The 26,480-nt window shown below is 45.6% G+C and overlaps 1 protein-coding gene across 2 annotated transcripts; it reads left to right on the forward strand.

The window, feature by feature from the left end:
* The first annotated feature begins 945 nt into the window (after window positions 1-945).
* Window positions 946-26,137, forward strand: ABHD17A (abhydrolase domain containing 17A, depalmitoylase). Of its 2 annotated transcripts, none has more exons than XM_087702699.1 (5): window positions 946-1,203; window positions 8,244-8,800; window positions 19,226-19,420; window positions 21,550-21,729; window positions 24,958-26,137. In XM_087702699.1, exons 2-5 carry the CDS (start codon window positions 8,487-8,489, stop codon window positions 25,172-25,174), a joined length of 906 nt encoding a protein of 301 aa, XP_087558825.1. In that variant the 5' UTR covers window positions 946-1,203; window positions 8,244-8,486; the 3' UTR covers window positions 25,175-26,137. The 2 variants fall into 2 exon arrangements, with proteins under 2 accessions (XP_087558825.1, XP_087558832.1); XM_087702706.1 differs by lacking the exon at window positions 946-1,203 and adding an exon at window positions 1,799-2,051.
* The last annotated feature ends 343 nt before the right edge of the window (window positions 26,138-26,480 follow it).

The following is a 26,480-nucleotide window of genomic DNA, read 5'->3' on the forward strand; positions in this document are numbered from 1 at the left end:
ATAACCTCTGCCTGAACTCGCTGTTTACCAACCGCAATGCTTAGATCCCGCTAAGCCAAAAACGCTGGTGAGCATTGGAAGTCACGAGAGTTCTGGTTAACCAGCGTTTCTGTTTTCCCTCAGCACTTTCTTCTTCTTTTCTGTTCCTCTCAGGGCCTCTTCCCATTTTTTTTTTTAAGATTATGGAGCGCCCAGATTAAGAATGAAAATAGACCCATTCACTGCTGCTTCCCACCATTACATGATAGCGGGTGGAGGGGGGTATTTTTCAACGTAAGCTGGTAAATCGTTTTGATTTCGCGGACCCCTAAGAGAGCCGTGGGTGCTGGGGGAGACCCCGACCCAAAAATCCTGGGAGACCCCCACAAGGGTCCTGTGGGGCAGTGGTCTTCAACCTTGGCAACTTTAAGACCTGTGGACTTCAACTCCCGGCTTTGGGAGATTTTACAAGCATTCACAACAGAACAGAATGACAGAGTTGGAAGGGACCTTCGAGGTCTTCTAGTCCAACCCCTTGTTCAGGCAGGAAACCAATTCAGACAAAGAGTTGTCTAATCCAGGGGCCTCCAACCTTGGCAAATTTAAGACTTCTGGACTTCAACTCCCAGAATTCCAAAGCTGGCTGAGGAACTCTGGGAGTTGAAGTCCACAGGTCTTAAAGTTGCCAAGGTTGAAGACCGTTGCTGTGGGGGACGACCCCATTTTGAGAAACATTCATCTAAGCCACGGCTTTTCAAGCCACACGAACAGAGAGTCTCCGACGTCTTTTCCTGCTCGGAAACGTCCCACTGGCGCCCATGCCCAGGGCGGCTGGCTTAGGGGAGCTCCCCTTGTTTCCCCTGGAGACCCTCCCCACCATTCCTGCCTCCTTAAAGCCCCACCCGGGCCGGGTGTCGTCATTTCCAGCGCTGGCGTCGTGCTGTCACATCCGCCTCCCCAGGAGGAGGAGGAGGAGGAGACGCCAGAGGGTGGGAGGCCCGGCGCAGCAGCGGCCGCTCCGTTCCAACTTGCAGGCCCGACGCGTAATGCGGAGCGCAGGGGCGCCCGGTTGGAGCTCCCAAGCGGGAGCCGGGAAACAACAGATCCGGGCCGGACGAGGGCTTGGCAGCTGAGCGGGGGCGGCCACAGCAGAGGGGGACAGAGGACAGCCCACCTGCCGCCCGAAGGGAGAGAGACACTCGCCAGCTGCCCTTCGCGGAGCCGGTGCGCGACCAAGGCGACTGGGGAATCCCGCTGGCAACGCAGAGCAGGGGGGCAGCCGCGGGTGATTACGGCGGGTGGGGATCGGATGGACGAACGGGGAGGCAGGCTTGGGAGCCTCGCGGGGTCTGACTGCCTTGCTGGCTGACTGCCTTCCACGCTGGCAAAAGGGAGAGTTTGGGGCGTTCGGGCGCGATGCGCGCCGCTTCTCCATCCCTGGAGAGGATCGAGCCCGGGGCGGTTCGGCGGGTGGATTTCTCCTGTATTCCGGAGCGGTGAGGTGGTATCTGACGCCTGGGGCTCGCGTGTGTGTTTTGAGTCTCTCCTCTTTTTGCAAGGGGAGGTGCGTTACTCGGTTCTCCCGGGCTGGCGACCGACCTCTTGCCTTTATTTACGCCAAAGGCTGGGAGGAGAGTCTTGCCGTGGCTGGCTGGGGAGCGCGCTTGCAAGGCTGCTCGGGAGGGGATCTGGGGGTTCCCGGCTCCCCAAAGTGCCCCAGCTATCTCGCGTATGTATAGATGTTTGTGTGTGTGTGTGTGTGTGTGTAGTGACAGCTCCGATGATGTCATGTCAGATGCAGCTACGACCTCCCTTCTCCGCCGCGTTCGTTTTGTCCGTTCCGTAAAGAATCCCTCGCTGTTCATCGGGACCGTTGGAGAGAATTTCGCTCGGCTTTCCACGATTCCTGCCTGCCTGGCATAGCCATCCCCACCCTTCGTGGACTGGGCTCCGTTTCCACCCGCGAACACTTTCTCGAGCGTCCGTGCTTGGCCATGCCAACCGTGGGAACGCGCGGGGTTTACTCCAGGTGTGCTTACTCGGGAGAAAATCTCTCTTGATCGCTGTTAAAGGTAGGGTCTCTGACTAACGGGGTGGACTTTACGGTTTCTGCGTTGATCCCTTTCAACGCATCTCAACTACAGTGCCTATGATCCCCAGCCAGAAGAGTTTGGGATAGTCGGATAAAGTTAGACATGCTTGGAAAGTGCCCAAAGGCGGAGGCCTGGTGGTGGTGGTTCTTATAGGTAGAAGTCTTGCTGGCTGGGGATAATGGGTAGGATAATGCAGTATGTGTACAGGGGGAAGATCATTGGTTCAAATGTTTTGTGGATCCATTTTGCTTTCCGATGACTCATGGAGTGCTGAGGGGGAGCTGTAGTATTCTGCTAATGTTATTGGTGTGGCTGCTGAGTATAAGTGTGGCACAAGCAATGTGGGGTTTGGATTGGCTTTGGAGGCTCTGAAGCTGATGCTCTGAAGATATGGGTGAGTGCAGCCTTATTTTAAGCCACTATAGTTGTAGGTAGATGCTTCACGGGTGCAAACCCATGCACAAATACAGTTGCTGCTGCTGTTGCTATTTTTATTTTATATTTTTTCCAAAGAAAGCAGATTGGTAGTGTCCTACTCCTACTCCTTATTTTTGAAAGAAGAAGATGGTCTTGTGTAGAGTTTTAGCCAGGTTAGTATTTCTCAGTCTTGTCTAGGTTAAGATTAGGTGGACCTCAACTCCCAGAATTCCCTAGCCAGCCATGCTGGCTGGGGAATTCTGGGAGTTGAAGTCCACCCATCTTAACGTTACCAAGATTGAGAATGTTACCAGTATTAATGTTACCAAGGTGATCTGGAAGGGATGCATTGGACCCTGGAAGACTGCCTGGTTCAAGAACAGGTGTAGTTGCATTGTTCGTAGGAGTTTTGGGAGGGATATTCTGTGAGTTGGTGGTACCATCATCAAGGCTGCATAGAGAGAATTAATGATCTGTGGTGGCTCAATGGCTAAGACGCTGAGCTTGTCGATCAGAAAGGTCGATTCGAATCCCTAGCGCCACATAATGGAGTGAGCTCCTGTTCGTTACTTGTCCCAGCTTCTGCCAACCTAGCAGATTGAAAGCATGTTAAAAATGCAAGTAGAAAAATAGAAACCACCTTGGTGGGAAGGTAACAGCGTTCCGTGTGCCTTCGGCGTTTAGTCGTGCCGGCTACATGACCATGGAGACATCTTCAGACAGCGCTGGCTCTTTGGCTTTGAAATAGAGATGGGCACCGCCCCCTAGAGTCAGGAACATCTAGTACATATGTGTGAGGGGAAGCTTCATCTTTAATGTTCTGTCACAAGATGTTATCATGCAAATGATTACGTGCTTATCAGAAATATGATGTAAATTACATAATCTCTTCATTTGCAAGGTGTTTTACCTAGTAGCTGTAGCGTCAGACAAATGTTCTCTTCTCTTTACCAAAAAATCAAGGAAGCCAAGCAAAACACTAGCGGTTTTCATACTTGAATATAAAATAGATAGATAGATAGATAGATAGATAGATAGATAGATAGATAGATAGATAGATAGATAGATATTTTATTTGTATGCCGCCCTTTTCCCTGGGGGGACTCAGGGCGGCTCACAGTTCAGGGGGAGGGAGGACAAACCATGTTAAACACATAAAACAATACATCGTTAAAAGCACAACATTCATACAATTCGGGTGGGGTCAATATCTTTAACCCCAGGCCTGTTGGGACAGCCAGGTTTTAAGGGCTGTGCGGAAGGTCTGGAGGGTGGTGAGGGTACGAATCTCCACGGGGAGATCGTTCCATAGGGTTGGAAAATTCAGTTTGGAAGGCCAAAGTACTTGTTGCAATTCTTCTGCTATCAACCTTTTTTTTTTTCTGAATAGATCTCATTAATCCAAACTCGTAAGGGCCTTTTCCTTGAAATATTTATTTCCAGTCCTGATTAGAGAGTTCTGATATGATCCCTGAGTCACGATTTTGATATCATTGTTTGTAATGGACATTGATGCGTTGTTGTGATGAGTCTACATTTATATCTTACTTTTCGGCCCAGTAAGATCTCAGAAAAATTTCTTGTGGTAGGAAGTATAGAATTAGAGGGGTGGAAAACTTCTCTGTATTGAATGGGGTGAAAACAAATGTTAATTATTCGGATTTATTATCAGTCTGGCCTTGAGCAGGAAATTCAGCTGGATGCCTTGATGTCTATGGAGATTTATAATCATCCGGGCCATGGTTCTCCCAAAAGGCAACTGAACTTTCTTGGTTTTTTTTTTCCTTTGAAAACATTTCTCTTCTTTTCCAAGAAGCTTTCTTCAGTTAGAAGAAGCATCTTTGGGACAGCTGGATGGCTTGGATAGCCCCTTGCTAATTCAAAGCAAGTAACAGTAACATTTTGTTGTTGTTAGTTGCGAAGTTACGTCCAACCCATCGCCACCCCATGGACAATATTCTTCCAGGCCTTCCTGTCCATCCTCTGGAGTCCATTTAAGCTCACGCTGATTGCTTCGGGGACTCCATCCAGCCACCTCATTCTCTGTCGTCCCTTTCTTCTTTTGCCCTCAATCTTTCCCAGCATCAGGCTCTTCTCCAGTGAGTCCTTCCTTCTCATTAGGTGGCCAAAGTATTTGAGTTTCCTCTTCAGGATCTGGCCTTCTAAAGAGCAGTCAGGGTTGATTTCCTCCAGGACTGACTGGTTTGATCGCCTTGCAGTCCAAGGGACTCGGAGGAGTCTTCTCCAGCACCATAGTTCAAAGGCCTCCATTCTTGGCCTCTGGCTGGTTGGGTTCACATTTTCCATGAAACTTGTTTTACTTCATAAAAGCCAGCTAGGTAACTTTGAACCAGTCACTCTCTCTTAGCCCAATCCCACTTCATGGGTTGTTGTTGCGGGGAAAATAGAAGGAGGAAGTTGTGTTGGATATGTTTCCTGCCTTGAGTTATTCATTAAAATAATAAAGGTGGGATATACTGTAGATAAATTTAAAACCACAGTTGGCTGGGATCATACAAGCTTTAAACTTAAGGCATGACACGAAAAGTAAACAAGGCATAGGGTCTCTTTACATGAGGTGTGAATCAGAAGTGGTATTCTACTGGTTCGCACTGGTTTGGGTGAACCGGTAGTGGCAGTGGCGGTGGCAATAGGCTCCGCCCACCTGCCCAGACATCTTCACAGACACTGTGCATGCGCGCATGCCCCCTGTTACGAACCGGTGACGAAGGTGAGAGGATTTCATGCCTGGTGTGAATGCTGCCAGAACAAAGGTTATTTGTAGGTCTGTTAAATCTAGTTTAACCAAGATTTAATCTAGATTGGGGATTCCACACCCCATAAATTCCTTCAAATTTAACCCTAAGATTAAAATACAGTATGTCCAATTTTGCTCTGTTCAGCTTTGTATACACACACACACACACACACATACATTTTCAATGTGATCCTGAAAAGCATACAGCACAAACAAGAACAAAGATAGAAAATAATAGAAAAGCAAATTGAAAAGGAAAAAAGAGAAGAACATACAATAATGCCTTCTGCCCTTCTACCCAGCCATTGTCGTGTTAAACGTTTCCCTGACTTCTTCCTCTCATTTTAATTCTCAAATCCCATAATCATCCATTCATTTTTTTTCTTCTTTCGGCAAAAACTCCATACAAGGCTTCCAGTTTATTTTTTTTTTTAAAAGTATTTTATTATTTCCCCCCTGACCAAACTAATCAACTTTGCCATTTCTGCAAGTTCAGTTCAATGTTGTGATCCAATCTTCCACCTTACATTGTGTTCAGCTTTTGTAGAAAAAGTCCCTTTTCCTTTATGATATTTCTATTAGCGGAAATGGTATGGATATGTTTTTATCATTGTTTTGGTTAATCATTCATATGTGTGGGATAAATTATTGGCTGCAAATCAGGAATGAGTGATGACGCTTGTACATGTTAACCCCCTCCTCGCTCTCTTGTTGTGTAGGATGAACAAATTTATTTATTAATGAGGCTGGTTTCTGGGTGAAAGCTTCTGGGTAGGAATGTTTTAAAGGGCCAGTGAACAGTCTAGCATTGCGGGTCCTATGCTAGTCCTATTGCTTTTAAGCTGCTTTCTTATCACTGAATAAGAAGGAATCTCAAGATCTTATAGTACAGGGGTCTCAACCAGTGGTGAAATTCAATTTTTTTTACTACCGGTTCTGTGGGCGTGGCTTGGTGGGATGGCAGGGGAAGGATACTGCAAAATTCCCATTCTCTCCCCACTCCAGGAGGAAGGATTCTGCAAAATCCACATTCCCTCCCCATTCGGGGGCCAGCTAGAGGTGGTATTTGGCGGTTCTCCAAACTACTCAAAATTTCCGTTGCCGGTTCTCCAGAACCTGCTGAATTTCACCCCTGGTCTCAACCCACGGCCCACTACCAGTCACAAAGCTCCACTTATGTGAGCGGTGGGTGCTCACACTCATGTGCAAATGGAGGTGCATGCGCTCATGGACGTGCCTGCTGCTCACACAGAACCATCCCCTCTCCCCCCCCCCCCGCGCCCATCCACCAAGCCAGAAAGATTGGGGACCACTGATACAGAACACCTCTGAACTTGACTTGGAAAGAATTAGGAGGCCACAGGTGATATCAATAGATGGAGTATGGTTGAAATTTTTGTTGTTGTTGTTCAGTCACTAAGTTATATCTAACTCTTGCAACACCATGGACCACAGCATGCTAGGCTCCCTTGCCTTCCACTGTCTCCCAGAGTTTGCCCAAATTCATGTTCATTGCGTTGATGACACTGTGTAACCATCTCATCCTCTGCCATCTCCTCCTCCTTTTACCTTCAGTCTTTCTCAACATCAGTGTGCTTGCCCATGAATCCCCTCTTCTTGTTTGGTAGTTGGAGTATTTGGGTTTCAGCTTCAGTATCTCACCTTCCAAAGAACAGTCAGGGTTGGTTTCCTTTAGAAAATTTTATTGGGTTGCTTTTTTTGGGGGGGGGGGGTGAGGGAGGATAAGTAAAACTTGGAATGGAAGTAGAAAGCAAATACCGTATTTTTCCCTCAAAAAAGGGTGAAAATCTGGGTGCGTCTTATACACTGAATACAGCATTTTTGGCCTCCCGAAACCCTTCACCAAAATGGCCATGCATAACCTTTACGAGGCTTCCAGAGTACTCCTGGGGGCTGGGGAGGGCAAAAATGAGTGAAAAACAGGCTTTTTTTTTTTTGCTCGTTTTTGACCCCCAGACCCTAGGAGCACTCTATAAGCCTCCTAAAGACTATGCATGCTGTTTTTCAGGGGGAAAGCAAGCCCGTTTTTGTAAAAAATGGGCCATTTTTGCTCATTTTGAGGGGTGCACCCCCCCCAAGCACATTCTACAAACCTCCTAAATGCTATGCATGCCCTTTTTTGGCAAAAATAGGCCCGTTTTTGGGAGGTCTGCAGAGAGCAAAAACTTTTTTTTTAATTTGCCTGTTCAAAATCTTGGTGCGTCTTATACTCCGGAGAGAAAAAAGATAGCTGTCATACCTTTCATAAAGACTCCAAAATTCCCAAATCATATCATTGAAACATGGCATTTTGCACCTGAATTTTGCTGGTGATTTTGTAACAACTAGCTGGGCTTCCACAGAGTATTTGATGACACTAGATTAGATCACTGTTTCCAAACTTTACGCATTTTAAGATGTGTGGACTTCAATTCTCAGAATACCTCAGCCAGCCACACCTCTTAAAAATGGCTAAGGTTGGGAAATAGAGCTGGTCCTCAACTTATGACTACAATTGAGCCCCAAAATGTCCGTTGTTACGCAAGACAGTGAGTTTTGCCTCATTTTACAACCTTTCCTACCACGGTTGTTAAGTGACTCAATGCAGTTGTTAAGTTAGTAACACAAGATGTTACGTGAATCGGGCTTCCTCTTTGACTTTGTTTGTCAGAAGGTCACAAAAAGTGATCACATGACCCCAGGGGACACTGCAACCGTCATAAATACATGCCAGTTGCCAAGTGTCCAAATTTGATCACATGACCACAAGAAGTTGTAATTCCGAACGGTCAGTAAACAGTTGGTTATAAGATGAGTCCTACCTGTATTGGATTAGATTTAACTATGTAAGCAGCCTGGAATCCCCTCCAGATGAAGTAAGTGGCATATCCAGTAAGAAGATCCATTGAAATCAATAAAAGACGACCCTTCCCATTCTCTTTATTTGATCACCTTGATGGGGTGAAATATAATTTCCTCTCTTGTTCTGTTTTTAGGATCCTGTGCAGCGAAACTCATGTGCAGAGAGCGACTTCGAGGTTCTCTATGCTGGAATGCAGAACCCCTCCGTTATGGCTATTTTGAGCGGACATGTGCTAAAGACTTGCTGTATTTCACTGGAGGCTGAAATATTTCCTTAACGGGTTGGATTGCCTGCTTGTGGGATTCCTGCTTTTCCCCGCCTTCCCCGAATATTACCCTGTACCCCATAGTCCCTCCCCTTGATTCCACCCGCGGCCATGAATGGGCTGACGGTTAGTGAACTCTGCTGTCTCTTCTGCTGCCCACCGTGCCCTAGTCGAATCGCTGCCAAGCTGGCCTTCCTACCTCCAGACCCCACCTATACAATCGTCCCAGAACCAGACCCTGCGGGCACCACCAGCAACGGCGCCTCCCGGAGTGTCCCCATGGCTCGCTGGAAGCTTCATTTGACGGACCGGGCTGACTTCCAGTACACCCAACGTGAACTGGACACCGTTGAGGTGTTCCTTACCAAAAGCAGCCGAGGGAACCGAGTGAGTTGCATGTACGTCCGCTGCGTACCTGGCGCCAGGTGAGCACATTTGAAAAGATGAATGGCAGTAGCAGTGCATTGTCAGGGATGTTGGGTTTACAGATAGCCTATGATTTAAAACCATTTCTTTAGTGATGATTGGAACTTTCTTTTCCTTTCCTTTCCTTTCCTGTCCTGTCATTGCACCTCGTACAACTAAATTAAATGACATTTTCAGTGTACATTATACATAGGAAAACTGTAAAAATAAACGTAAAACAAAAACACACATCCTTCACATTGTATACAATTTAATTGAAACCCCTGATATTGCATTAATATTGCACTATACAATAGAATTCAATTCAGGAGAATTCAGTTCAGTAGAATTCAACAAAGGCACTTTAAAAGGTGGCTTATGACCTAGTTTCCAACTGTTGCAGCATTCCTGTGGTCACAAGATCAAAATGCCACACTTGGCAACTGGCATGTATTTATGACGTTGCAGTGTCCCCTGGGGTCATGTGATCATTTTTTGCCACCTTCCGACAAAGTCAATGGGGAAGTCAGATTCGCTTATTATTGTTACTATTTTAAAAACAGCAGTGATTCACTTAACAACGGTGACAAGAAAGGTTGTACAATGTGGCAAAACTCATTTCACAACTCTCTTGCTTAGTAAATTTAGGGCTCAATTGTGGTTGTAAGCCGAGGACCACCTGTATAACTGTGCAAGTCAGAATAACAAGTTCGAAGGGACCTTGGAGGTCTTCTAGTCTAAGGGTGGGTTCCACCAGGCATTACTGCTGGTTGGCTCGTGTGCATGCCGCGTGCACGCACAGTGCGATTAAAATTGTTCTGCCCATGCGCAGAACTTAAAAACAAGATGGCGTTGCCTATAGCACCGCTGGGAGAATTGGTTCAGGGGCGTAGCAGGCCTGGATTGCTGCGGTTCCAGTGACCCAGGCGGCCAAACCACTTCTGGTTCAGCCAAAGCGGTCCGAACCAGTAGGAACCCACCACTGTTTTAGTCCAAACCCCTGCTCAAGCAGGAAACCCTATACCATTTCAGAAAAATGATTGTCCAGGGTCTCCTTAAATACTTCCAATGTTTGAGCAGTTACAATTTCTGGAGGCAAGTTGTTCCATTGATTACCGTATTTTTCAGAGTATAAGACGCACCAAGGTTTTGAAGAGGCAAATAAAAAAATGTTATGGCACTCTGCAGACCTCCCAAAAACAGCCCATTTTTCACCAAAACGGGGCCGGGTTTTTCCCCCCCAAAAAAGGGCATGAATAGCCTTTAGGAGGCTTATAGACTACTCCTTGGGGGTGGGGGGGACCAAAACAAGCAAAAAATGGCAATTTTTTCACTCATTTCTGCCCTCCCCAGCCCCCAGGAGCTCTTTGGAAACCTTCTATAGGCTCTGCATGGCCATTTTGGTGAAGGAGGTGGGGTTTCAGGAGGCAAAAAATGCTGTGTTCAGTGTATAAGAGAGACCGCCTACTGCCAATCACCTCCACCAGACCGATTCGATCGCATCGATTAGGCCTCCTCCGAATTCCATCTTCCAGCCAGTGCAAACTGGCAACTACCCGGAGGAGGGCCTTCTCGGTGGCTGCTCCGTCCCTTTGGAACGAACTCCCCGTGGAGATTCGGACCCTCACCACCCTCCAATCCTTCCGCGCTGCTGTAAAGATCTGGCTGTCCCGGCTGGCCTGGGGCTAAGATTATAGCCCCACTCGAATGGTGTGATTGTTGCGTTTTTTCTCTTTTAATATGTTGTATTGTTTACTGTTTGTCGTTTTCCCCCTCCCTTTTGAATTGTGAGCCGCCCTGAGTCCCTTCAGGGAAAAGGGCGGCATACAAATAAAGGCAAATACAAATACAAATAAGACGTACCTAGATTTTCAGCCTCTTTTTTGAAGGAAAAAGGTGCGTGTTATACTCCGAAAAATATGATAATTGTTCTGTCAGGAAATTTCTCCTTAGTTCTAGGTTGCATCTCTCCTTGATTAGTTTCCATCCATTGCTTCTTGTTCTACCCTCAGGTGCTTTGGAGAATAGGTTGACACCCCTGTTCTTTGTGGCAGCCCCTCAAATATTGGAACACCTAGTCTTTCTTTTCATTAAAGCCAATTCCTGCAACCGTTCTGAATATGTTTTAGCCTCCAAACCCCTAATCATCTTTGTTGTTCTTCTCTGTGCTCTTTCTAGAGTCTCATCAAGTGTATGTATGTATGTATGTATGTATGTATGTATGTATGTATGTATGTATGTATGTATGTATGTTTGTATCAATGGCGGGTTACAACTGGTACACCCCAGTGTGGGTGTACCAGTGCCTGCTGGGAGCACCAGGTACCGTTCTGGTACGGTGCTCCGGAGGGCCCACCCACCCGTCCGCTCTCCTTACCTGTATTTGACCCAACTGGGCCATTTGGGCACGCGCACGGAACATACAGCACCTGTGCGATGCTCCGCCAAGCAGCTGGAGTGTCCCGGGCGGTGGTTACACAGGCACGCGCTATGCGCATTCACGTGCTAGACGCCCGGCCCCGTTGCAGCGTACCGGTTGCAATGAGATCCGGAACCCACCACTGGTATGTATGTATATATATACATACAGAGTTGGAAGGGACCTTGTAGGTCATCTGGTCCAAACCCCTGCCCAAGTAGAAAACGCTACAACATTTCTGACAAATGGCAGTCCAATCTCTTCTTGAAAGTCTCAAGTGATGAAGCTCCCACAACTTCCGAAGGTGAGCTGTTCCATTGGTTGATTGTTCTCACTATCCAAAAGTTTCTCCTTATTTCTAGGTTGAATCTCTTTGATCAGTTTCCATCCATTATTCCTTGTCTGGCCTTCGGGTACTTTGGAAAATAGCTTGACACCCCCACCCCCCCCGCTCCTTTCTGTGGCAGCCCCACTCTTTTTAAAAATAATTGATTGGTGTACAGGTAGTCCCCAAGATATCCTCAACTGCTATCATGTCTCCCCTGGTCCTTCTCTTCACTAGACTAGCCATGCCCATGTCATGATGGTAAATGTGAATTTTCAGGGATTCCATCTCAGTTTCCGAAGCCGTTCGCACAGAATTGTAGGAGGCCCAGCATTCTTTTCCTTGGCTGAGGGCAAGCAGACCTTCTGCTATTGAAGAAACAGGCTGGCAAGACCTCTTAAGATGACCATTTGAGCCAGTGATCATTCTTGGTGACACTTGGGGGAGACCGGGGGGGGGGGGGGGGAGACTGTATCGACTAAGCACAGTTAAACAACAAAGTTAAGAACATCAGCCTTGCTCAAAGCTGCTTAATTGAGTTAATCTGGGGCTGTCATTGGGTGTATAAATTCTTGCTAAGTTGCAGGTGCCTCCGGATAATCATAAGCCTGGAAATGAAAAGAGCTTGTGACCTCTCCCCCCCCACCCCCACCTCATTTTTTTTAAAAAAAAAATAGGGGTTGCTCAGACAACTGGAAAGCTCAAGGGGATTGGGCCCCAACCTTTGTAGTCTGTTTCCATGACAATATAAAGAAAAACAACTTCATAGGTGCAGGAATTAAGCCCCTTGAGAGCTTAACATGTCAGGCTTAATTTTGCCAAAAGAATCTCAGGGTTTATTCCGTGCGGTGAAAATTATCAAAGTTTAATTAAATCAGATTGGGGCCTGGCTGGTGGGGGTCACCAGGGCCCAGTTCTCAAGGGAATCGAGCACGGGGTGACGTACTTGGAACATGTGAGCTGCAAGTGGGAAGTTTTACCTTCTGCCTCAAACTTTTGCAACTGTGCTTTTCCTCCCATTTATATTGCCAGTTCAAAGGTGCGATGGCACTGAAAAAGTGATTTATGACCCAATTTTCACATAATCGTTGCAGCATCCCAGGGTCATGTGATCATCATTTATGGTGCCAGCTTCTGAAAAGGTCTATGGAGAGTCTCAGTCATCCAGATCATGGTTGTCCCAAAAGGTAGTCACCAAGGTTTTGAAGAGGCAAATAAAAGTTATTGCACTCTGCAGAGCTCCCAAAACCAGCCCATTTTTTGCCAAAACGGACCTGGTTTTTTTTTCTTTCAAAAAAAGGGCGTGAATAGCCTTTAGGAGGCTTATAGAGTACTCCTGGGGGCTGGGGGGGGACCAAAATGAGCAAAAAATGGCCATTTTTCACTCGTTTCTGCCCCCCCCCCCCAGCCCTCAGGAGCTCTCTGGAAGCCTTCTACAGGCTGTGCATGGCCATTTTTATGATGATGTATTTGGAACATGTGAGCTGCAAGTGGAAAGTTTTACCTTCTGCCTCAAACTTTTGCAACTGTGCTTTTCCTCCCATTTATATTGCCAGTTCAAAGGTGCGATGGCACTGAAAAAGTGATTTATGATCAATTATGACCATTTACGGTGCCAGCTTCTGAAAAGGTCTATGGAGATTCTCAGTCATCCAGATCATGGTTGTCCCAAAAGGTGTTTTTTCCCCAAGAGGCAACTGGACTTTCTTGTTCTTTCTCTGAAGACGTTTCGTTTCTCATCCAAGAAGCTTCTTCAGTTCTGACTGAATAGTGGGGATTTTGCAGGCAGCTGGTCATTTGCATCCTTTTAGAGAGTTGTTGAGGCCACCTGGAGGTTTATCTGTGTCCTCAGGGTAGTGCAAATGGGTGTGGAGCCTTCTTGGAACTGTTGAAAGGACTTCTTGTACACTGGAGATAGAGGATGTTGTATCCCTCCCCCTCTGTTGAGAGAAGGCAGTAATTTTGACATAGATGGCCTCTTTAACCCCCCTTTCAAGGCAGTAGTCCTCTATCTCATCTATCATCTATCTCCAGTCTACAACACAATTGTCTCAGCAGTTCCAAGGAATCTCCAACCCCATTTGCACTACTCAGGTGACTCTGAGGACACAGGTAAATCTCCAAATGGTCTCAACCACTCTAAAAGGATGCAAATGACCAGCTGTCCTTAAGGAATATAAATCCTTCCATTCCCCACCATCCAGTCAGAGCTGAAGAAGCTTCTTGGATGAGAAACGAAACGTCTTTCAAAGAAAAAAACAAGTCCAGTGGCTTTTTGAAAGAAAGCATCTTTGGGACCTCTTCTGAAAAAGAAAATCAATGAGGGAAACCAGATTTGCTTGGCAACCACATGATTCACTTAATAACTACAGTGCTTCATTTAACAGCTGTGGCAAAAGGTTATAAAATGAGGCGTGGCTCACTTAATAACTGTCTTGCTTAGCCCCAGAAATGTTGGCCTCAATTGTGATCATAGCTGTGCCAGGCTCCTTTACAGATTTACCTAGAAATAAATTTTATTGACTTGAGGGGAAGGCATTTCCATGTAAGCAAAAACAGAACTGGGCTGGGAAAGAGAGTCTGAATAACTTGGCCACAGTAATTGGAAGATCAATGTATTTAAAAAGTTTAAATTTATGATTGTTTACTTCCCATGTATTTGCTCTTCTCTGGGCACTATGAAACGTGAAAAAACGAGGCACGGGACAATAAAACCAAGAAAAATCAGCAGCAGCATTAGCAAGGATTATGAGACTAATAAATAATGATTCCGGGGAAGGACTTGGGAAGGACTTGACAGGTAGATAAAAATGCCAAATCCATTCTGGCTAACTGCGAGAGAAACCATAATAATAAATATATTGTGAGGTTGAAAAAAAAAACCCCACCATAAATCGAACACCTAAACCTGTAAAGTTTCTAAAAGCACTGCAAATGAATTTAGAAATGAAAAGAGTAGCCCGGCCTTGAACCAGGTATCCCAGAAGTCAAAATTGAGAGTTTTTTTTTTTTAAAGCAACTGTAATTTAAAATCAGAGTAAACGGAAAATATCCTCAAAAGCAGCAGTTTCTCTTTCCAAATAGGATATTTATGTTGAAGTTGTCTGCATGTGGTTAAGCTGAAATGAGATTTAATAAATGTAGGAAGTTCTGTCCTTGGCGGGCCTTTCCTTTCCCGTGTTTTTCAAATTTGGCACGTTTTAAGATATGTGGACTTCAACTCCCAGAATTCCCCAGCCAGCCATGCTGGCTGGGGAATTCTGGGACTTGAAGTCCACACATTTGATAAAATTTGATAAACCTAACCCTTGAAAGGTGTTCAAGAGAAACCCTTTAAGGGCTGATGCCTTGAGCCTTAGGACACAATTGTCGAACAACCGTTTAAAGATCATTTGCCAGAAAATCAAGGCAGCTCTTCAGCCACTAAGGCCTGCTGGTTAGGCTGGAGAACTTGGTTGAGGCCTAGACATGGGGTGGGAGCAGCCTCTTTCCTTAGTTTGACAGATGGCTGGTGGTTGTAAATAAGGGCGTTCCCTGGTCATAGTTTCCGGTCTTCTTTGTATGGGAATCTGTCTCTCTTCTCCATTGTTGATGCAGGACTGGAGTCAAGCCCGTAAATTCTCAACAATGGGGAAAAAAATACTTTTCATGTCCAAAACAGCTGACTGTCTCTCTTTTTTAAAACCATTTTGCCCTACTATTCCTAGGAATAGGGCAGATTTGGGTATCTTTGGGATTTTGCAGATTGAAATAATTCCCCTGTATAAGATCAAATCTCACATTGTGTGCCAAATGATCATACAAATGCAGAGAGGAATGTTTTTCTATTTTAGATGGCCTTGTTTAATTTTGTCCGTTCCTCCCCGTTATATAGAATTGGGTTAGGGTGACCCTATTTTCCTGGGGGAAATGAAAGATAAACTTGAAAAGAGTGCAAATCTGGGGGGGAAATTCACACAATAATATCCATAAACATGTTTTTGTTTATAACTTTGCTTTACCACGGAAAATTCAAGAGCAAAACCGAGAAAAACTTTACAAAACTTACATTCTAATCAAATGATCCAAAATCAGTATATGCAAATTGATATCAAAAGGACCATTCGATTCCCATACTTTTCACATGACTGAGAGAGACTGCCTTGAATGGACCCATTTGTATGGTAAATGTTAAAGGACCCAAATAAAGGACAAAAGTGGGTGCTTGAAAAAGAAATACATCCAAAAGTCACCTTTCCGAAATAAAAACAACTGTTCTTTATAGTAAAGGGTGAATGATCACTGTAGTGATTGTAAATTTGAGAGAAGAAATTTCTCGGTTCTTCCTGTAGCAGAAAGTGTGGGGAAAGGGTATTGGTAGGATCTGTAGAAATTCTGTTACTCCATCTTTTATGTAAGGAGTAGAAACGGCAATAAATCTCCAATAACTTATTTATGTAAAACTGCCATTGAAGGTGAAAGTGTCATACTTAAGACTTCGGCCATCTGTTTGTAATAAATTAGTGGTGCTAAACTTCTCTGTGATTCTTTAGATTTATTTGCAGAAAGGGAAAATTGTGCCTGTGTTTTAAATCCTGGGTAAGTGTTTGAAAATAGCATCTCTAAGCTCCTAAAGTTGACACAAACTATGCTGTTGTCTCATCTGATTCCAATACAGATCGTCCTCGGCTTACGACCACAATTGGGATCAGAATTTCCTTTAAAAAAAAAAAAAGAATGGTCTAATTTTTCCAATTACAAAAATAAACATCCCATCAGAATTTCCATTGCTAAGCAAGGGGGTTATTAATTGAGTTGCACTCATTTTCATTATCTTTTCTTGCCATGGTTGTTACGCAAAGCACAGCAGTTTTTATAGGAATCGTGTGGTCCTTAAACAAATCCAGTTTCCGCGATGGACTTTGCTTGTCGAAAGCCGGCTGGGAAGGGTAAAAATGGCGATCACATGATCCCAACATGCTGTAAGCGTCTAAAACCATGCCAGTTTCCAAGTGATCAGCTTTTGATCACATGGCTGGAGATTCTGCAACAGCCATAAGTGCAAGGACCACTTTTTTCAGTGCTATTATAAATGGTTCAAATGGCTACTAAATGAATAGTTGTAAGTCAAGGACTACCTGTGTGCAGTATTTGTACGGAGGTGGGCTATAGGGGGGGAAAATGCGACACTGCATAATCCATTCTTCCTCTGTGTGATTCAAAATCACCAGTCTCTGAAGTTGCCACTTCATCATGTTATGAGGTTTACACCTTTTTTCCCCCAAGCATAGACAGTCTCAGGCCTGGAAGCCATCTTTTGCATTGGACATTCAGGCCTGCCACATTCAATGCTGTGGGAAAATGGGAGGGAGGATTATGTGGAGTATGGGAGATATATAGTCATAATAACATTCCTTTCTCAGAGAGTCAAGGACATCTTGCCCTGCACCTGGAGTGGTGTGACTGAGAGGCATCTCCAGTTGGGACGGTGCCTGATTGGGCCATGTGACAGACATGTGGGTGCTGGGCAGGGTCTTGGACTTTCTTTTGGGTGGGCAAAACCTGGAAGCTTTCAGATTCGGGTTTTCCCAGATGTGCCAGTATCTCTAATAAAATAGAACTTTGAGGAACTTTTAAGCCTTGAGTCTTCTTTCATTGGGGGTGTTACTTGGAACCCAGATACAGTCATATCTAAGCATATTTCACACACAACCTAAACCAGCGTTGGCAAACCTTTTTGGCACCAAGTGCTGAAACGGGAGCGCATGCACGCGTGTGCGGGGGGGGGGGTGGCACCAGAAACCGGAAGAACAGCTCCCCAGCACGCATGTGCAGGAGTGCAGGAAACTGAAAGAGCAGTTCCCCGACACCTGTTCTTCCGTTTCTGGCACGCATGCGCAGGCGAAGACCAGATGGCCAGCACCCATGCACGCACGGTAAACCGGAAGCTCAGCTTCCCGGCATGTGCACCAGGGAACTGCTCTTCGTTTCCAGCACTCCCGTGTGTGCAAAGACAAGCTGGCTGGTGTGCATGTGCACGCCGGAACATGGAAGAGCAATGGGCAATAGCTGGTGTGCCCAGAGAGACGGCTCTGCGGGTTCACCGACAAATGCGCAATAGGCATATGTGCGCCACCATCCAAATCGCTAATTGATTTTCGACAATAGTGCGAAGACAAATGCGCGGCGACAAAATTGCATCATCAACAAACTATAGACAAACTATAATCCTAACAGTAATTTTTTCGATTTTATTGTGCTTGTCATCGCGCTTTTGTCACGATTTTATTGTCGCGAATTTGTTGGCGCAATTTTGACATCACGTTTTAATCGGTGCTATTTTGTCAGCGCGCATATGTCTATCGCGCAATTGTCGGGTCACGGGCTCTTCGTGCCATTTCCAGCACGCGTGCCATAGGTTCGCCATCACGGGCCTAAACTTTTGTATGGAAGAGGCCTTATGAAATGATCTTGATCCAGGGCAAAATGAAATGGTAGGGACTTAAGTAGCTGAACTACTTATGAAAATACCGGAGCAGTTTAAAATGGTATTCTCATGTTAAAAAACAAAACATGGCATTAAATAAGAGTTTCCAGCTTTTATTTAATGAGGAGAAGGATTCTTTAACAACCTCCTCTTCTACCTCCCACCCAACCCCACACAATTGGGCAACTTTCTATTTGCAGGGAGGGATGAGATTTTTACTACAGACTGAAATTAGAACATAGACATACCCTAAATATTTGTACAGGTAGTCTTCAATTTACGACTACCAATTGAGCCCAAATGTTCTGTTATTCAGTGAGACATTTGTTAAACGGGGTTTGCAACGACTTTACGATCTTTCTTGCCACAGTTGTTGAGTGAATCATTGGTTGTTGATAAGTTAGTAACCTGGTTGTTAAGTGAATCTGGTTTCCCCATTGACTCGGCTTGTCAGGAGGTCGCAAAAGGGGATCACGTGACTTTGGGACACATCAACCGTCATAAATATGAACCAGCTGCCAAGCATCTTGATTTTGGTTATGTGACCATGGGGATGCTACAAAGGTTGTAACTGTGAAAAATGGTCGTACATCGCTTTTTTCAGTGCCTTTGTAACTGTGAATGGTCACTTAATGAACTATTGCAAGTCAAGGACTGTTTCTATTCTATTCTACTCTGTCCTGTAAAACAAATAGGCTTTTGCCACCCAGTTTTGGTGCACCTGAGGATCAGGTGTGATCCCCACTGCTTTTTTCTGAACCCTTCTGTCATGCTTGGAAGGCATCCGGAGTCCTTCGGGAGTGGGCGGCATATAAATCAATAAAACTAAACTATAAACTATAAACTTTGTATTGGGCCTCAAGCCTGCCACATAGTCAAACATATTTTATTGTGGGAAACTGGGAAGGGGGTTTGTATGGAGCATGGCGGATATGCAATCAAAATAACATCCCTTCTCAGAGAGTCCATTTTCCCTGCACCTGGACTGACGTGAATGGGAGGAATCTTCCTTCATGACAGTGGCTGGTTGGGCCGTGTGATGGACATGTGGCTGCTGGGGCAGGGTCTGGAACTTTCAACTGGGTGGGGAAAACCTGGAAGCTTTCAGTTTCGGGTTTTCCCAGATGTGCCAACAAGGCTTCTTTCACAAATTTGAATTTTGAGGAATCTCTAGCCTCAGATTCTTATTGGATTGAGGATGCTGTTTGGTACCCTGACAACTTCCTTCTCCTCAGATTCACCGTTCTCTTCTCACATGGCAACGCTGTGGATCTGGGCCAGATGTGTAGCTTCTACATCAGCCTGGGCACCCGGATTAGCTGCAACATCTTTTCTTACGACTATTCGGGCTACGGTGCCAGCACTGGGAAACCTTCAGAGAAGAACCTCTATGCTGATGTCGACGCAGCCTGGCAGGCCTTACGCACCCGGTGAGTCTCCAGGAAAAAGCAATACCAGCCTTCGTTGTGTTGTTGTTTCAAAAGCTCCAGGAGTTTTCATAACCGTGTCCGGATTGATCAATCCATCAGCTTCCAGCAAGGGCATTCAGGGGCCTCTTCCTTAATGCTTTCTCAGAAATTGGATATTTCCTAAAGAGAGTCTCCATTCTTCGTTTTTGAGGCCAAGAAAGATGGATAGATGTGTTGTCCATTAAGCCATAAATAGACAAATGAAAGAAAAGCTGTACTTGTTTATTGCCTATCTCAGCGCCCAAAATAGTGCCTGGAGCTGCGAATGTGATGTTTGGGTTCCTATCAGGTTTTCTGTCTCATCTGGATTTTATTTTACTTTAAAAAAAAAAAAGCAAAAGTGAGAAATTAACAGTGCTGCTAAGCAAGCAGCAGCCTCTGATACTATACTGGCTTCTTAGAGCCCTGAAATATCTTCAGAATCATGTAGTGGTATGTGGGAATGAGCTTGAGAGACTGGGTTTAGAGATGCTGCCTAGGGAATAATCAGGTAAGACAGTGATGGGTAACCTTTTGGTCCTTGTGTGCTGAAATCATGTGCTTGCGGGTGCCCACACCCACAATGCAATGCATCCAGCTCCCGCGTGCATGACTCCCCCACCCATGCGCCCAACTCCCCTGTACCTCGTTTTTGGGCCTAGCAGGCCTCCCTGAAGCCTCCCGGGACCAAAAACAGCCCACGGTGGGGGGTGCCCCATTATGGGCCTAGCAGACCTCCCTGAAGCCTCCCATGGGGCATCGGAGGAGCACCACACACCCCTGCGCTCACCCGCCCTGCATGCATGCGCGACCCCCACGCATGCGCATGTTTCTCCTGCATGCGTGGCAGAGATCTGAAAATAAGCTGGCTGGTGGGAAGTATGTGCGCATGTACGGTGGAGTTGAGCTGGGCGATGGCTCACATGCCCACAGAGAGGGCTCCGCATGCCACCTGCCATCTCATGGAGATAAGAGATAGCTTAGCCTGCAGCTGGATAGAGGGCTAGATAAGAGACTGAGAAGGGACTCTCGGGGTGTGAAGGAGATGGTGGGGGAATTGTATTTTTACACCTGCAAGGGTCTGCTATTCAACCTTTACAATAAAGTAGAATTAGTTCCTCTGGCTGCGTTTCCTGCCTGATCTACCTGGTAAGGCTGACAATTCCATGATGGGACCCTTCATGCTCTCTGAGCTTGGTTGTTTTCTTTGCAGATGTTTCATTACCAAAGTAGGTAACATCATCAGTGCTAGTAGCTACTAGCTCTATTAGCCATGATGATGTACCTGGTTTGGTAATGAAAGGTCTGCAGGAAAACAAACAACTTCAGAGAGCACCAAGGCGTTTTCTTACAAAATAATTGGCAGCTGCTGCCTCATGCTAAGTTTGAAAATATGCCCATCTACCCAGAGAAGGACAGAGTGAAGCAGGAGAAAGCAAAATGTTTTTTGGGGGCGCCAGGGAGAGAGAGGTGGTACAGGAGTGGTGTGGAAGAGGAAAATAAATGTTTCACATGGTTCAGCCTGCCTTTCCTTTCATTACTTTAGGATTGAGTAAGATGCTAGATGCCTTCTGGCAGTTCATCAGTACGAGACACAGACAAGTTGGGGTGCCCTGTTTGTTCCAGCGTCTATTTGGGGCTGGATAGCCTTCATGTGAGGATGTTCCTTCCCTTAGTCATAACCAGAGGTGGTATTCAGCAGGTTCTGACCAGTTCTGGAGAACCGGTAGCGGAAATTTTGATTAGTTCAGAGAACCGGTAAATACCGCCTCTGGCTGGCCTCGCCCCCATCTATTCTCTGCCTCCCGAGTCCCAGCTGATTGGGAGGGAAATGGGGATTTTGCAGTATCCTTCCCCTGCCATGCCCACCAAGCCACGCCCACAGAACTAGTAGTTTAAAAAAAATTGAATTCCACCACTGGTCATGATAAGTAGCCCCAACTAGCATCAGCCTGTCAGGTTTCATTTGGAGACCAAGTTCGTACACCTGTAGAGAGCAAATTCCATCCCTTGTACAAACTGTATTTCTTCAAGCAGCACCTGAGGAGCATAAAAGATGTCATTTGCCTTGCGATGGCACCTCTGTGATTTCTTTTCCTCCCTCTGTACAGATATGGGATCAGCCCCGAGAACATCATCCTCTATGGGCAAAGCATTGGGACGGTGCCCACAGTGGACCTGGCCTCCCGCTATGAGTGCGCAGCTGTGGTCTTACATTCACCTTTAACTTCGGGCATGCGCGTTGCCTTCCCAGAAACCAAAAAGACCTACTGCTTTGATGCTTTCCCAAAGTAAGTCCTTGAGAAAGCGGGGGACGTGGGAGTGGAGGTCAGCCAGGGAGGGGCAGATATACAATTAAAATTTACTATTGCGGTCTGCTGGATTTAGGTTTTGCTGTCCGCCTTCCTTCCAAATCTTTTAATTTTGTTTTTCGGAAACATGGTTATTGAAAAGTCTATCCTATGAAAAAAAAAATTGGTCTTTTTTTAAAATGACATTGTAATTCCTTACATTGGGGTGGAGTCGGGGCAACTGAATGGAGCTGAGTGTTTGCTGGCCGGATGCCCTTCTTGTCACCAATGCAGAGTTCACAGCAGATAATTACTCAGTGCAACTCCAAAAAGCTTTTCAGTGTGAGCTTCCTACGTATATACCAGGAGTCTCCAAAATTGGCAACTTTTAAGACTTGTAGACTTTAACCCCCAGAATTCCTCAGCCAGCATGGCATCCTGGGAGTTGAAATCCACAAGTCATAAAGTTGCCAAGTTTGGCAACTTTAGATCTTGGACATCTTCCATTCAGTTACAAATAGAAGTAGTAGCTCAGTATTTGCTTGGTTATTTCCAATTTGATTTACTATGCAGTGCAAGTAATCCTCAACTTACAATCACAACTGGAACCAGACTTTCTGTTGTTAAGTTGGCAAGATGGTTGTTAAGTGAGCCATGCCCCGTTTTATGACCTTTTTTGCCATTGTTGTTAAGCAAATTACTGCGGTTGCTTAAAGTCATTAAGCAAATTTAACTTTCCCCATTGACTTTGCATGTCAGAACCCATCTGGGAAGTTCACAAAATCCCAGATCTCATGATCCCGGGATATTGCAACCATCTAAATACACGCCAGTTGCCAAGCGCCTGAATTTTGATCATGTGACTTTGGGGCTGCTGCAATGGGCATCGGCAGAAGACCGGGCATAAGTCACTTTTTTCAGTGCTGTTGTAGCTTTGAATAGTCACTAAATGAATGATTATAAGTTGAGGACTACCTATAGTCCATTTAGAACAGGGGTCTCCAACCTTGGCAACTTTAAGCCTGGTGGACTTCAACGCCCAGAATTCAGCAAAGCTGGCTGGGAAATTCTGGGATTGGAAGTCCTCCAGGTCTTAAAGTTGCCAAGGTTGGAGACCCCTGCTCTAGAATACGTTCACTTTCAAAGCACATTGCTCACTGTAATTCAGAAAGAGGGACTTATATTAGAGGGATGTGGTCATTTGCCCAGATAATCTCTTCCCCGGCGATCAGGAATATTATGTAACCTGATTTTCCTCCTGACAAAAAGAGGCCTATTTCGTGTTTAAGCAAGAGGCTGTAACTCACCGACGGAGCGCCGATTCTGTTTCAAAAGGACACCCCATTTGCACATTTTTCAGTACAAAAGCCTCTTAGGTCTTAAGTTGTAATCACACGAGTTAGCCCCTTCTGAGTGTCACAGCAGACTTTGTGTGTCGTAATGTGGGGCTGCATCATTTTGGAATTTGCTTTGTTTAATTAAAAAACAACAACAGAGAAATAGAAGCTTTGAGCTTTGGCAAGACATAAGCTGCTCATTTTGCCTCGGAAAATCCCCCAGACCTTAAATCAACCCTAAATAAGTTCGTTTTAATTTAAAAGGGCTAACGTTGTGCGTCTTTCTAGTTGAAATACACTCTGATCCTGCGTAAAACAATTGCAGGTCCATGACATTAGCAATCTCTGATTTCAGCCATTTAATTTTGGTTTCGATATTTTTGTATGGGTTGTCTATAAATTCTAATGAAGGTTGGTGGGCCTTGGGGCTGTTGGAATTTACAGAATTTAAGCTGCCGATCTACCTGTTGCTCAGTGAGTAAAGAATGCAGAACTATCCAGCTTCTCTTTCAGGGTAATGCTGCAAGGCAGACCCCTTCCCCCCTGGAGAAGAGGGGCTCTTAACAGAACAGATTAACACAGTTGGAAGGGACTTGTAGGTCATCTAGTCCAGGGGTGTCAAACTCAATTTCATCGAGGGTCACATCAGGGTTGTGTTTGACCTCGGGGGCCTGCTTGGGTGTGGCCAGGTTGATGACATCACTCGTGTCGGGTGGGGCTGTGGTGGCCTGAGGACTCTGCCAGCAAAAACGGGCTTTGAATAATAGTCAGAATGGGACTTATGGTATAATTGGCTGGAGGAAAGGGGGAAAAAGTAGGAAAGCAAAAAAGAAAAGAAGAAAGATCAAGACATTAAAAAACAAATATAAAACCAGGAAATGAATAAAAGGTAGAAATATAAAATAGACTGTAGACAAAAATAGTAGGAACTATAGTTAGTTATAACTATAGTTATAGTTATAAGAGCCAAGGTGGCGCAGTGGTTAAATGCAGCACTGCAGGCTACTGCTAGATCAGCAGGTCAGCGGTTCAAATCTCACCGGCTCAGGGTTGACTCAGCCTTCCATCCTTCCGAGGTGGGTAAAATGAGGACCCAGATTGTTGGGGGCAATATGCTGACTCTCTGTAAACCGCTTAGAGAGGCCTGAAAGGCCTATGAAGCGGTATATAAGTCTACTGCTATTGCTATTGCTATTATAGTTATTATAGTTTAATTATAGTTATAGTTATAGTTTAGTTATAGTTGTTATAGTTTAGTTATAGTTTTAGTTATAGTTATAGTTGTTATAGTTTAATTTTAGTTATAGTTGTTATAGTTTAGTTATAGTTATAGTGATATAAAATTTATATGTACAGATAAAGAAAACACAATAGATATGTAAAAGAAGTATAATGTGTTGCAAAGATGTTATGTTTGTATAAACAAACAAACAAAAATGGGCTCCCTAGCTCTGTTTTCGGCTTCCTGCAACCCTCTGCCAGAGAAAACGGAGATTGGGAGGGCTGCCCATGGCCCTTGCGAGCTCCGTTTTCAGCCGTGAAGGCCTCCTGCAACCCTCTGCCAGTGAAAATGGAGCTCTGTTTTCTCTGGCAGAGGCACCGGGGGCCAGGCCATTGCTGTTACTAGGACAGCCCCACAGGCCAGATCTAAGCACCCTGCGGGCCGGCTCTGGCCCTCAGGTCTTGAGTTTGACACCTCTAATCTAGTCCAACTCCTGCCCAAGTGGGAGACCCTACACCATTTCTGACAGATGGCAGTCCAGTCTCCAGGCTCTATTTGAGTGTTCCTCGACCGTGGCCACTTTGAGACGTGTGTACTTCAACTCCCAGAATTCCCCAGCCCATACTTGAGAAACACTGTAATAATCTACCTTCCTTTTCTCTTCCACAGTATAGACAAGGTGTCGCGCATCACTTCCCCCGTGCTGTTCATTCATGGCACCGAAGACGAGGTGATCGACTTCTCTCACGGCTTGGCCCTTTACGAGCGCTGCCCGAAGGCAGTGGAGCCCCTCTGGGTGGAAGGAGCCGGCCACAACGACATTGAACTCTACAGCCAGTACCTGGAGCGCTTACGCAAGTTCATCTCACAAGATCTTTCTGGTTAATGCCACTCCACCTGCCTGACCCTTCTGGCAAGGACCGCCCACCTTCTTGACTGGGCCTGGGGAAGCAGAGGAAGCATTGGTGGCTTTTGAAGGAGAAGGCCACTGATGCTACAAGCTCTATGTTCCCATCTGCAAAATGGGAGTAGTTCTATTCATCCTCCCTCTATTGCAGGCTTAGTCTGCGCAGGGGTCTTGAGTCTCTCCCGGTGGTTCTTCCCCATCGCCGAGGGGCCCTTTCCAGCTGTTCTCATTTCCAGCTGCTGTCATGGCTGAAGAGGGGCCTGAGATGGAGTCTCCAATTGCACCTCCTCGTGGGACTCCGAAGGACTCGAGCGTTGCAGACTGTTCTAAAACCATGAACGCATCTCCATCAGGGCCTTCCTCTTGTGGCCTCCGTCCATCTTCTCCACTTCCTGTTTCAGATCCCGTTTCCCTAACGCTCCGCGTGGTGACCCATTGATAGCAATAAGCCATAGGCAGGGTGGGGCGGGAGGCAAAAGCACCTTGCATGCTGGCCAAAAAATGGCTTGCTTCAGTTTGACTGTCCAACCTACTGCAGCCCTTGAAGGACAATTGAATTTCATTCAAATTTCCTCAGGGGTGGGGATGGAAAACAGCTCACCTGGGTTTTTTTTCACCCGGAAGCCTGCAAAAAGAACTATTTGTGGAACGCAGCAAGGCTGTTCTACGTGTCTTGGAATTTATTGAGTGGGAGGAGGATTCATTTGCCAGCTTCATCACAACTCCTAGATACTATTGTTTTAATATTCCGTATCCTGTCCCTTCCAGATGTCCCCAGGGAATGAATTACACTTTACTTAATTCTGAGTATTCAGGCAATGGGGAGAAGTCGGGGTGGGAAGTACGGGAAAAATTCTCCATCCATTCATTTTGAAAAGAGGAATAAACAAAAAAAAAATGAAAGATCCACATGCGTTTCCCATTAAATGTTTCTGGAGAATTGGATAGGATGAATGAGTTGGGAGTTTGTGGAAGCGTGTAGGTCAGGAAATAGATAGTCCAAGAATTCCTGTAATGGTACTTAATTTTTTTTTAGGACAATGTTTCTCAACTTTGGTGACTTTTAAGATGTGTGGACTTCAATTCCCAGAATTCCCCAGCCAGTCATGCTGTCCTTATTTTGGGTCAGTCTTAGCACAAGTGTAAATTACTAACTCTGTACAAGCTTAAATCCTTTCCTCCATTTCTTTACCTCCTCCATTTATAGCAGAAATGTCAAACTCAATTTCATTGAGGGCCACATCAGGGTTGTGTTTGACCTCCGGGGGGGGGGGAGCGGATGGCC

The sequence above is a fragment of the Thamnophis sirtalis genome, unplaced genomic scaffold, assembly GCF_051295495.1.
Source record: "Thamnophis sirtalis isolate CommonGarterSnake01/CBP01778 unplaced genomic scaffold, rThaSir2_p1.2 scaffold_1, whole genome shotgun sequence".
NCBI lineage: Eukaryota > Metazoa > Chordata > Lepidosauria > Squamata > Natricidae > Thamnophis > Thamnophis sirtalis.

Bases quoted from the DNA above. Each gene is read 5' to 3' on its own strand.
- ABHD17A (XM_087702699.1), top strand. From the start codon at position 8,487: ATGAATGGGCTGACGGTTAGTGAACTCTGCTGTCTCTTCTGCTGCCCA. The intron at 8,801-19,225 runs GTGAGCACATTT...CCTTCTCCTCAG, and splicing joins CGCTGCGTACCTGGCGCCAG to ATTCACCGTTCTCTTCTCAC. The intron at 19,421-21,549 runs GTGAGTCTCCAG...CCCTCTGTACAG, and splicing joins TGGCAGGCCTTACGCACCCG to ATATGGGATCAGCCCCGAGA.